At 36.4% G+C, this 13467-nt stretch overlaps 1 protein-coding gene across 4 annotated transcripts in view; it reads left to right on the forward strand.

The window, feature by feature from the left end:
- KITLG (KIT ligand) overlaps positions 1-13467 on the forward strand; it is an 88423-nt gene that overhangs the window by 54133 nt on the left and 20823 nt on the right. For 3 of the 4 annotated variants that reach the window (XM_024761379.1, XM_024761380.1, XM_024761378.1), the window contains exons 4-6: positions 9332-9502; positions 10931-11090; positions 11523-11606. In XM_024761379.1, coding sequence (XP_024617147.1) covers positions 9332-9502; positions 10931-11090; positions 11523-11606 — 415 coding nt within the window. The remainder of the gene's footprint in view (positions 1-9331; positions 9503-10930; positions 11091-11522; positions 11607-13467) is intronic. The other variant, XM_024761381.1, reaches the window with a different exon arrangement.

Below are 13467 nucleotides of genomic sequence, written 5' to 3' on the forward strand. Positions count from 1 at the left end.
TTCACTTCTTTAAGGAAGCCTTCCCTCTCCTTGAGGAAGCCATATCCTCCTATTAGAAACTCTTTTCATAGCACTCCTCAGAGAAGTAGTGCTTCCGTTTATTTGTGGAATTTAGTTGATAATCTTCTATTCACCTGTAAACTTCCTGAGGGCAGGCATTGTATAATTTTGCTCTTCTATCCTCAGTGTCCAACATAGGATAGGCACTTAATAAATTATCTGCTGAAAGAAAATGAAGAAGGAAGGAAGGAGGAAAGTGCCCTAACATGTAATCACTTGTAATTTCCCTGAGGCACCAATTGAATAGAATCTACAAGATTTTGATGATGAGGCGAATAACTGTAACTCATCACACATTATCTGCACCTCAACGTAGTACTGTTATCTTCTTTTAGATATGTGTGCGTTTTGTAAAAACTCTTAGGTCTAAGAGCTGTATCATGCAATTCTGAGGAATTGTGGTTTCCGTGAGCCTTCTGTTACGCTACTTTTATTGAGTCATTTCCTTAATCAAGAACCTTCTCATTGTTCTCAGCAATTGAAGGCTGAAAGCCAAATTCCTGAATCTGACGTTCTTGACCTTCCCTAATCTTGCCCCACCAAAACCACTTCATCTTAATACCCGTTCTTCCCCAACACAGACTCGCCCCTCCAGCCAGATGCATCCCTGCCTCCTAGAATCACCTTGCTTATTCTCAATTCCAAGGCTGCCTAGTACTACTTCCCTTTGCTAGGAATGTTCTTTTCTCCCATCCTCTCATCCAAATTCTACCCACAGAATTACACAATACCCTGGGGCTAAAAGCATCTTAGTGGTCATCCGCCTCCAAGGTCAACTTAAGATCCCTCTTTCTCATAAGACCATTTCCTAGTGTTCCAGACCATGCTCTCTTCCCCATATCATTTGGCCACTAAAAATTGACATCACCCCTATTTTGTGCTTCTCCTTGGTGCTTGTGGGGGACAAGTAGTCAGCAACACTGATGTGGTATCTGCTCTGTGGACCTTACCTTTTAGTTTATTATCTCTGAATTTCTATAGAATTTGTCCAGAAACAAATCATTTGGGGTACCTGATCATATATTGCTTACATAGCTGTTTAAAATCGTATGCGTTATGGACTTGTCTCAAAGTACTGTTGTGAGAAATAATTAAGATATGAAAAACCCAAGATATAGTATACGTACAGTGATTGTCCTATGTCATCACAATTATTTTGTTGTTATATTTTCTTTTTTTGCTGTATTTATCTAAAGATTAGGGATCAAATCTTTTACTCCTTTGTATTTCCTTACCATTTAAGCAGGTAGTAGCTACTCAAAAACTACTTACCAGTAAACATTTAACTGTTGGCAAAAAATGCGTGATTTCCAAATCTTGAGGAGCCCATCTCATTTGTTTATATTCCTTTGGTTCTCACTAACAGTAATGAACTCAAGCTTTACCAACAAAACAAAAAAGTCCCATTATTTTAAGGAGACTGAAGAATAGCATTCCAGTCAAGGATAGGGATGCAGCCAGGCCTCATGAAGGGACGGGAGCCAGGATTGGAAAGCTACCAGGTTTTCCTTTCCCCTTCTCTGCAGCTCTGCCTCGTTCTGTTTTGCCTGTGCAGAATTTTTCTCTGTTCCAGTCACCTGGGGGGCATATCGCTGCCCCAGAGCTCCCACATTTACATATTGGTTTTGACCCTGCTCAGAGACTCGTTGTCAGTCCCTATCATTACTACCAGTTTTGGGGAGGGACTTTCTGATTGACCCATCTGGCTCAGGAGGGCACTATTGTTCACTATTTGTAAGTGTGGATCCTCAGAATCCACCCCTATGATTTGATGTGCTCCCTATAGAAATAGACGTCAGTCAAGTAGACACTGTACTTAACTACTTCTGTCTCTCATATAATAGAGTACGTATTTCAAAGGAGTAAGTGTAAAATGTTAGGTAAATGAATAAAATGAAGATTAAATACGATTTTTAAGTGGCTCTTTTGTATTCTCAAAGTACAGGGCCCATCTTAATAAATAAGTGATTATGTTAAGATACTTTCAGAACATCTAGACCATTACTATCTGATAGAAGCCGCATATGTAATGTTAAATTGTCCGGTAGCTACATTTAAAAAAATAAAAAGGAACAGGAAAAATTAAGTATATTAAATTTTATTTAGTCCAATATATTCAAAGTGTTATCATTGTACCTTACAATCAATATAAAATTATCAGTGGGATAGTTTTCATTTTTTTATATTTATTCAGAATCCACTGTGTATTTCATACCTACAGTACACTCCAGTTAGACATTAATTTTCATCAAAAATATTTATTCATTTAGCTTTTTATAAAGTTTACAGTTGAAAATGCATATTCCCATACCTAAGCTTTTCCAAACATACTTAAAAGTTTTCCAGTCACCAAATCAAGTATTGATTTTTTAACTTTCAACAGACTGAATTAGTTAAGCAAAAGTAATATTTTAGTTCCTCAGTCACACTGGCCACATTTTGAGTGATAAGTAGCTTAAGGTGGCTAATGGACCCCCTATCAGCTAGCACAGATTAGACAGACCCCTGTATTTTATAGAGAAACTGAAGTTCTGAATAAGTGACTTGCCTAAAATCACGAAGTGTGTTAACCGAGTTAGAATTAGACACAGCCTCTAGTTCATCATTGCTGCCCTCACCTCCCCACGCTGATCCTTCCTCATGGTGCTATTTTGTGTCTGGTTCAGAGGCCATTTATAGGCCTGCCCCGGGAAACATCACATATTTATAGTGTTTGGACTGATTACCATCTTCATCAGATTGAGGTTTCTACATCACTTTAATTCAAACAAGAAAATGCAAAGTTAGATGTCTACAGTAAACACTGAAAACCCAAATTAATTGTTTAGACAGAAGACTAAAATAAATGACAAAACCCAGCTCATCTAAAAGGGAGTTAAGATTTTGGAGACTCTACAGTAGTAATGTGAGCGCACCATATTTTACAAAGTGTTATTGTAGGAATGTTTTAAATCTGCCTGCCCGTGGAATGTTTGAGAGTGGCAGGGAGTGTCAGCTTTCTAGGCCTAAGAGTAAAAACCAGAGAGAGTTCGCTAAAGGCGATTAGCATTTGCTCTTTGGTTGCAACGATTGCTGGGAGAAATTTGCTTTCCGTAGTATAGCTCTGGGTTCATTGAGATGAGACAGAGCCACTTCCAGTTCTTAAGAAATCTCTTAATTGAGGTTAAGGACCCGTGTGCCTCGTCCAGGTGTGAGACCACATGAGTCATGGAGAACCCAGCAGAAGAAAATACTGCAGCTGTATGTGCTTTGACTGTATTCACTGATAAAAAGAACTAGACGAGTGCTTGGGAGTCTTGGTTTCTAATATTTAAGTTTGTTGTGTAATCTTGGCAAGCAACTTCACTGCTTTCGGCCTTGGTTTTCTCATTTATGAAATTGGTGGGAGTGGACCAGATGGTCTTCAGCATTTCTTCCAGATCTAAACCATTGTGATTCCAGTGGCATGGCTCTAGATTCTTTTGTCTGCCCAGCCAGGAGGTAAATGCTAGAAGCACAAGAGGGAGGAAGGGAATGTTTTGTACCCTGGGCATCCATACCTCTAATTCTCTAATTCTGGCAAGATTGAGGGTTGACACTCATTAAAGAAAACAAAACAAAAGCAATCAAACTGGGTGGTAATCCTCGTAATTAGATTGGTTGGATTAGAAGATGGGGTGAAGACTGACTGTGACTATTCCTCAGAAGCCTCGTAGCTTATGAGCCAGGCCTTTCCTCCCTCTGAGTCTCTAATGGATATTTTACCCCAGCTCCGTTGTGGAGAAATCCCTCACAGTGCAGACAACTACATGAGGCCCACTAAGGAAGCAGACACGTATCTAAGACAGCTACCAAATGGAAAAGTAGTGCCAAGTGCATCCATGAAGAAGTGTTAAGAGTATGTTTTGTCCACTTTCAGATTTTAATTCCAAAAGGCTTACGGTGACTGCTCTTAGAGACTCTCTCTTCATCTAAGACTGATGTGGAAGAGTGTGTCAAATGTTTTCTACTATTAAACTGGAACAGTTTCTTAAATGAAGCAGGGGATGGAGATGAGAAAGCAGGCCAGATTTAGCAAGTCCCCAGGATGTTTTTATTTCAGCCAGTGACTCAAATTTACCAGTTCTGGGTCCACAGAGGTATTATGTCATACATACATCTTATGAAATTCATATATCATCTATTTTAAATTTTCATTGTTGGTTTTTGGAAGCGGTCATATTCCTGGTTATGTTTAGAATGCTTTCAATTGTAGTAGTTTTTATATCTTTAATTGTTAAATCATTAATTTGCTGCTTATGGTATTTTAAAATCCCTTAGGAAGTTCACAGTTTTTACCCAGATCTTCTGTGGTGGCATGCTAGCAGGTCAAGGACAATGAGTCAATATCATTGATTCAGTTAGCATTCTAGAATGATACATGTTATATGTGTGTGTGTATATATATATTATGTATATATATATTATATATGTATTATATATATATATATATATATATATATATATATATACACACACATACAAAAATGAATAGAAAACATGTGTTGCTCCAGTAGTCCTAAATAGAGCTGCTATAATTGACCCAGAAAATGTAAGACAGAGGCTACCAAGAAAGAAGGTAAGAAATTAAGAGTATGGAGTTAAGGAGTTTGGAGTTTTTCAAAGCAAAACTATATTTCTTTTTGTATGTATATGGATGAATAAAACATTAAATTATGTGTACTTCAGGAATTTGAAAGGTACTCCTTACATCACCTCTTTGACATCCTGGGTGACTTTATCAACTTTATTAATTCTTCACATTCTTCTAGTGAAATAAAGAACATTATGTATATCTTACATTCTTCTGATATATGTTGTGAGTTAATACTTATATAAAACTATTTGTTTAAAATGGTGTCTGAAAGATAAAGAGTGACAATAATGCCTGTTATTAAGGTAAAGGAAAAAAATTAAATTTGTGACCCTCAAACTTTTAATTATCTATTTCCTAATCATAATCTTGGAAGAGGTGAAAAACAGAGAGACTTCCTATCATCTCAGAAATGAAATATTTAGTTCACTGAGTTTTGTTCTCTCTGCGAATCATTGACTGTATTTAATTAAAAAGAAAATGCGAATCTGCTTGATATTCTTGTCAAAACTGGTTTCCTTTCTTGCAGGCAGACGAGTTAAAACTGGCTAATATTTAATATTGTTTACCTCAATTTTATCTTTAATAAATCCAATAATCTTTAAAAGCTAAAATATAACTGTTTAAACAAATTTAGTGACAAGAAAGAACTTTGGATTAGTCTTTTCCAAGAATGAATAATGAATGATATACAGTTAAAGACGTTTAGAAATATATTTTTCAGCAGTGTAGTCCAGAAGTTTATATCAAATATCAATGAATTTTTCATAAAAATTGACTCAGTTTTTTTGAGTCAATTGGACATTGACTCAATGTCCTTCTAAAAGGGCAGATATTGGGCTAGGCAGGATTTAAGTAAGAAATTAGAGGTTTAGGGTTGAAAATGTTACTGGGAAAAGTTGATTGCTTGGACTGTTGATTAGGTATGTGAAAACAAGGGTGGGTGGCCATGGGGCAAGTAGTCATAGTTAAATAAGAACTTGAATATGGAATGTAAACATAGAGTTCATTTGAAAATAGAGACAAACAGAAGTGGCAGTAAGCACCTCTGAGTTCCCAGTTAAAAATAAGAAACATACAAACAAACTCTTTTCTGCTTTAACCACAAAAAAGCAACAAAAAACAAAACCAAAAAGAAACAACAGCAACAAAAAAACCAACCTGTTCATTTAAGGCAAAGACCACAGAAACAAAAGGAGTACCTTAGTTCAGAACAAGGGAATTTGATTTTGGTTCCTACACATCAGAGGATCTGAGAGGACAGGCAAGCTTATTCACAAAGTGGAGCAAGGACAGAGTTTGAAAAGATTAATACATGAGATCTGCTTGCCATGGAAAAATTTGCACAATTTCAACAGAATGAACGAATTGGTGAAGGCTGTTCTACCGAATAAGTACTATTAAGGCAGTATTTACAGAATGTGCTCTTTCCCGTATCCTAGGAAATCTGCCCCTTGCTGATAGGGCTGACTATCTAAAGGGAATTATCACCGTCTAAACAGGCGGAAACTTGGAGAGCAGTCAGCCCCAAAAGAAAGACTGACAGCTTGTAAAGAGACTTGTTAATGATGCAAATATGAACTTGCATATGCTTGAGATAAGCGTTAATTTTACAAAACAAAGAGTTCATTCTCAACATGTTTTGGAAACACAGTCTTTGAGAACTTGGCTGATGTGTCAAATGAAATGGCCTAATTGAACTAATTCCCATTTAGGGGTTTGTTTATTCTACTTATCGGCAGCCAGAGCCAACACTCCCTAAAAGTTTTGAATGGCATTTAATGCTTCCAGAAATTGCAGCTTACCTATCTGTAGATAAGCCAGTTTCCCTTTCAGCTGAACTGTTCCGTTAAATAAATGTCAAATGGCCCTCTTGTATAATTTAGAATACATGAATTACTCGACCTTCCCCCACAGAGATATTCTGCTGGTAGGTAAAGAAATAAAGTTTAGTGGTTTTATTCGTTTTACATGGTATCAGTTCCTCTCTGATTACAACATTTTTATTACAATAGGAGTCATTTTAAATTATTTAGGATCTTAATAAGCCAAGACCATTTTATCTTTGCCAATAATTATCTTATTTTTCTCAGTATAACATTTTAACAGAGTTAAAAAAAAATCAGGACCTTTACTTTAAAGATCTTTATAAGAGAGAAGATAACGTTACAGTATACCAAGTATGTGAATTTATGACCAATGATTATATTTTAAGTGATGTCACATTAATTTAAAAAAATTATAATCCATTCTAACATACTAAGAAGTTTTTCCTAGCAATCTAAACCTTTATTGATCCACAGCCATTTATAGCAGGGGTTGGCAAACTATACCCTATAGGCCAGATCCAGTCTGCTGCCTACTTTTATATGGACAGGCAGCTGAGTTTGTTTTTTACAGATAAACATTTACAGTCTACTTGATGATAGAGAATGCTTTTAACCCCAAGCAAAATGTTGACCCAAAATAAAGCATTCCATTCTTTTTACTGGTAGACCTGTATTACAAAAGAAATTAAACATTTTTTAAAGTTTATTTATTCATCTATTTAATTTTTGGCTGCACTGGGTCTTCGCTGCTGCATGCAAAAAGGGTTTTCTCTAGTTGCTGAGAGTGGGGGCTACTCTTTGTTGCAGTGCGCAGGCTTCTCATTGTGGTGGCTTCTCTTGTTGCGGAGCACGGGCTCTAGGCACGCAGGCTTCAGTAGTTATGGATCACAGGCTCTAGAGCTCAGGCTGAGTAGTTGTGGTGCACGGGCTTAGTTACTCCACGGCATGTGGGATCTTCCCGGACCAGGGCTCGAACCCATGTCCCCTGCATTGCCAGGCGAATTCTTAACCACTGCGCCACCAGGGAAGCCCTAAATTCAATTATTATGCAAAAGAAATTATATTCAAGTATAATCATTACCTTTTAAACTTTGTAATAAAAAAAAATTGTGGAAATTTATTTTCTCTTGTATAAATGGACCTACACAATATCCTTGATTTTTGCCTCTTGGCATAGAAAGCCTAAAATATTTACCATCTAGCCCTTTCCAGAAAAACATGGACCCCTATGATGGAGTGTTTTTTCTCATTCATTTTTATTTTTTAATTTATTTTTTATTTTTGGCTGCTTTGGGTCTTCGTTGCTGTGCGCGGGCTTTCTCTAGTTGCCGTGAGCGGTGGCTACTCTTAATTGTGTGGGCTTCTCATTGCGGTGGCTTCTCTTCTTGCAGAGCACAGGCTCTAGGCACATGGGCTTCAGTAGTTGTGGCACACAAGCTCAGTAGTTGTGGCTTGCGGGCTCTAGAGCACAGGCTCAGTAGTTGTGGCTCACGGGCTTAGTTGTTCTGCAGCCAGTGGGATCTTCCCGGACCAGGGCTCGAACCCGTGTCCCCTGCATTGGCAGGCGGATCCTTAACCACTGCGCCACCAGGTAAGCCCCTCTCATTCATTTTTTAATCACACCTACATCAGTTCAGCAAGTAGTTTCTGAGCAACTCCCATATGACAGACACTGTTCTAGGCCCCAGGAGAACACTGTAGGGAACAAGATTTTATAAAAATACTGCCTTCATGAAACTTACATTCAAATTATGTACCTCATCTCCTCAAAACTACCTTGTTTCCATTATTTCCATTGTATAGAGAGGCAAAGTGAGGTTCAGAGAATTTATGTAGCTTGTCTGGAGTCTCTCAGCCAGAACTGAACCCAGTTATATCTGACTCCAAGGCTTGAGCTTCTAACCAGTGGGCAGGTCTGGCTTCATGGGCAGGGGGCTCCATGCTTGGTTTCATGCTCTGCTGTCGCCATCTTGAAACTCTTAATCATTTTTTTGAACATGTTTTTGAACAATAAATACATTTCCATTTTGCCATTGGCCACACAAATTATGTAGCTGGTCCTGCCACTAAGGCAAACGTGCTTCTCTCTCAGACCACGTTCTGCCAGGGCTACTTTTTATTTTTTAAACACGCACGGGGGGCTTCCCTGGTGGCTCAGTGGTTGAGAGTCCGCCTGCCGATGCACGGGACACGGGATCGTGCCCTGGTCCAGGAAGATCCCACGTGCCGCGAAGCGGCTGGACCCGTGAGCCATGACCGCTGAGCCTGTGCGTCCGGAGCCTGTGTTCCGCAACGGGAGAGACCACAACAGTGAGAGGCCCGCGTACCGCAAAAAAAAAAAACCACGCATGGGAATTCATCTATGAAGAAGCCTTGAAATCTATCAAGGTCTTTAGAAAAATAAGCTATATTAATCCACTGATTCATTTTCCAATTCACCAAAAGACTGGAAGTTCCTTGAAGACTAGGACTCTCTCCCTCAATAATTTTTTTGTAGTTTCCTCTGGGCCTAAAGTTCTTTTAAATTCCATTAGTATCTGAACCTTGTCAAGGGCTCTGTCTTGGCTCTTCTTGTCTTAATTTTACTTCCATGGAAGAGCAAAATCTTTACCATCAACAGTTTCCTCTGATCTTTATGCATTTGTAAATTTTGAAAGAGATGTTAGGTATGACTTAAACAAAACATAAGAACTAACCTGTTCTGATATAAGGAAATCCTTTGTCCGGGAGTCCATGACTGAAACATTGATGGCTTTGAAGGGTAATCCACAGGTAATCCACCTGTACTTAAAATAGGTGCTTTATCTTCTTTTCTTTCAATTTCTTACAGCCTAGTCATTGTTGGATAAGCGAGATGGTGGAACAATTGTCAGTCAGCTTGACTGATCTTCTGGACAAGTTTTCAAATATTTCTGAAGGCTTGAGTAATTACTCTATCATAGACAAACTTGTGAAAATAGTCGATGACCTTGTGGAGTGCATGGAAGAACACTCATTTGAGGTAACTTTGTATTCATTGGGATTGCTTTTTATTACTCTTCTCTAAAACCTGTGCTGATTGGTCATGGCTGGGATGGGGGCATATTTGTGAGATTTCTAATTTATAAATTTTTAATTAAAAATTTTTTAAGATGAGCACATCTCTTAGAGTTAACATCTCTTTTTATGTCAATCATATCAGTACAAATAGTGTGCTAATGGCATTGATAAGAAGTAGAGGTCACAAAAAGTAGGGTATATTAGACGAGGTATCATGAAGGAAATAACATACGCATTGGGGCATGAAAGATGAGTTAGGTGGTCAGTAAATGGCAATGTCTGGAAGAGCATTCCAAATACCAGAGAATGTCCATTTACTAATCATAGAGTAGTACATAGTAAGTGCTACATAGGTGTTAACTCTTATTATTACCTGCTTTTATTTATAATCATGTTTTTATGAATTCCTAAAATAGAGCTTTGACTTGTTTGGAGGATTTTATAGAAAATCATACTCTTTTTATTCTTTTGAGACTTTCTTCTTTCACTCTGCGTTATGTTTATAAGATATATCCACATAAAGCTGTAGTTTTTTTCTTGATTTTTTTTTTTTTTTTTTTTTTTTTCTTTTTATAGAGCATTCCATTGATTCAATACACCACTGTTTATTAAACCACTCTCCTGTTTATTGGTGTAAGGGTTTATAAACACTGCTGGGAATAACTTTCTTAAAATTTTTTTTTTTTTTTTTTTTTTTTTTTTTTTTTTTTTTTTTACTGTTTATAGAGCATTCCATTGATTCAATACACCACTGTTTATTAAACCACTCTCCTGTTTATTGGTGTAAGGGTTTATAAACACTGCTGGGAATAACTTTCTTATATGCCTCTTGGTGCAGTTGTGCAAGAGCTTCCTCAGAGTATTTACCTAGAAGTGGAATTTCTGGGTCACAGGATGGGCGCATGTCCAACTTTACTGGATAATATCAAATGTGCCAACTTATGGCATTCCAGTGACTTATAAGAGACCCCTCTGCTCCATGTCCTTGCCAGTACTTATTATCGTCAGACTTTTAAATTATTGACTATTTGGAGCATGTATTAATGGAGGGGTATTTTTTTTTAATGAGGAGTAATAATTTTAATGAGCATCTCTAAAGAACAGTGTCTGTAATTTGTTGTTAGGATGATTTCATTGTTATGATGTTGTATTCACCTTTCTCACCCTCACCACCACCCTCTTCCTTTTATCCGGAGTTGAGCCCCAGACTGAACTGGATGGGATCATTTACCCTGCAGTACCAATTTGAATTATATGTGTTAAAACAGTTGTCTAAAAGTGTCCGTTTCACTTGAATCTTTCAAGGACACATTTATAGTCTATTACCTTGACATCAGTTAAATCTATAGACTATTTGAAAAATATAATCCTATTTTTTTTCTTCTTCTAGAATGTAAAAAAATCATCTAAGAGCCCAGAACCTAGGCTGTTTACTCCTGAAAAATTCTTTGGAATTTTTAATAAATCCATCGATGCCTTCAAGGACTTGAAGATGGTGGCTTCTAAAACTAGTGAATGTGTGATGTCTTCAACATCAAGTCCTGAAAAAGGTAAGACATATAAGCATTTCTAATACAAGTATAAAAAGCAAGTTTGAATCTTATACGTATAGGTAAGAATCTACCTTTGACTCAAATATATGTGTAGCTAGGGAAAGAGGTGTGTATGTCTAATATAAAAGCAAATATCAGTGGCATGAAAGAAACAAACAGTTGTAGATTTGTTGGTGTTCAATCCAAAACAACACTTATTGTGCATGAGTAAACAATATATGAGATAGTCATATTTTTATCTGATATTTGCTAGTAATGTACAATTATATTATTCTTCACCTCCAGTCTTCGTAATGTCCCCTTCTCAAATCTGAATAACCTAGATTTGGGAAGCAGACCTGGTGAAGTATATTGCACTTCACCTTTTGAGGACTCTGTAATTTATGTAAATCACCATGCAACACTGACACATTATTGCTTTCTATTTAGATTCCAGAGTCAGTGTCACAAAACCATTTATGTTACCCCCTGTTGCAGCCAGTTCCCTTAGGAATGACAGCAGTAGCAGTAATAGTAAGTACATGTATCTGATTTAATGCATGCATGGCTCCAATTAGCATCTGTAGGAGTATTGCATGGGCTTTAGAGGAAATTTTTACAATCATTACTATTAACGCTGTTCTGTTGCTATTCTTCCTGTTATGATCTTCCTGAGAATTAAATATTAGGTTTGTACAATTGGATTTCCCTATAGCTAGAGATAATGTTTAATCGGGGCAATAAATTTTCTGCTAAGATTATTTTAAATAAGGCATAAAATTACTTTTAGATGTATGATTTATGAACTTCTTTCATTGTTGACTTAAAATATATTTCGCGTGGAATTTGCCTGACAAAAATGGACTTTTAAAATGGAAAATACAAGTGCTGGTTTTATAAAATTCCAAGGATATTTTCTGTTTTGTTGTGTATATCACTATTTACTATTGTGTGTTTGGAAATTTGATGATTTTTGTTATTTTACTATAAAATTACATGTTAGGGGAGAATATTCTTTCTCTGAGATTTCTGTCCTCGGTGGTGAAGAAGAGCCCAGTTACCTGGAAGTCTAATGTCTTTTTTTCAAATGGAGGCAAAGGTCACTATAAAGGTCATTGGATGTACTAAGTATCCTGATCCTCTAGCCTCATGGCAACTGTAGGGGGGAAAAATTCATCCTTTGATCTTAGCTAAGAAAGTCATCCCTTAAGACTTAGTAATGGGGCACTCTCATATGTTCAAGGACATCAAAGACCTATCTGTAAAAAGGAGTAATCAATTTAATACAAATCCACAATAGCAATGCTACAATTCAGAAATTAAAAGAAAAAGCTCTAAAATCCAATTTGTTTTAGATTTTTTGCCAACAAAACCTGACCTGAATTGTGATGAGCCTATTTATAATATTTATCTTTCTAAAGGTGAATATCTATGCATTTCACTAGGAAATATTAATGTGTTTGATTATAGGGTACTACCCAGACCTCATTGAAAATATTATATAATATACAATATTTACAGGACCAAACCTTCTAAGATCTAAAATTCTGAATCACATAACACATTGGATCTGAAAAGTTTTGAAGAGACACTTTGTATGTTAGTCAGTTAAGGTCTTTCCTACTAACTATGAATTTTATTAATCTTTCCAAAGAAGAACTTTTGTCTTCTTAAATTCTGTTTGTATTTCATTGATTTCTAATCTTATCTTTATTATTTCCCTACTTCTACTTTGGGTTTAATTTGCTCAATTTGTTCTAACTTCTTAAGTTCTTAAGGTAGAAAAAGTAGATCATTGACTCTAAACCATTCTTCTTTTGTAATATAAGCACATATATAAATTTCATTAAAAGCAGCTTTAGCTATATTCTACACATTCTGATATGTTGTGTTTCCATTATCGTACCTTTAAAATACTTCTTTTAATTCTCCTTGTGATTTCTTCTTTGATTCATGGGTAATATAAAAGTGGGTTGTCGTCTAAAAATATGTGTTTTTTCTAGATATCTTATTATTAACTCCACTATTGTCAGAGAACATACACTGTAATCTTTTGAAATTTATTGAGACATTTTATGAGTATTATTCAAGTTTTGGGTGTAGCATTCTCAGATTTAATCCAAGTAGTTGATAGTGTTGTTTAGATCTTCTATATCCTTATTAAGTTTTTTGTCTAATTTTTTATTACCTACTGAGAGTGGGACATTAAAAATCTTTCCTTTTGGTTGTGGATTTGGTTATTTCTCCTTTTGGTTCTGAGTTTTTTGCTTCGTCTGTTTTGCAGGTCTACTATTAGGTGCTTATACATTTATTATTGTTACGTCTTCCCTGATTAAGTGATCGTCATATCTTACTGCAATATCCCATATTAACTCTGGTAGAGCTCTTGCCTTGA

Source organism: Neophocaena asiaeorientalis, unplaced genomic scaffold, assembly GCF_003031525.2.
Source record: "Neophocaena asiaeorientalis asiaeorientalis breed wild unplaced genomic scaffold, Neophocaena_asiaeorientalis_V1.1 scaffold653, whole genome shotgun sequence".
NCBI classification, from domain to species: Eukaryota; Metazoa; Chordata; class Mammalia; order Artiodactyla; family Phocoenidae; genus Neophocaena; species Neophocaena asiaeorientalis.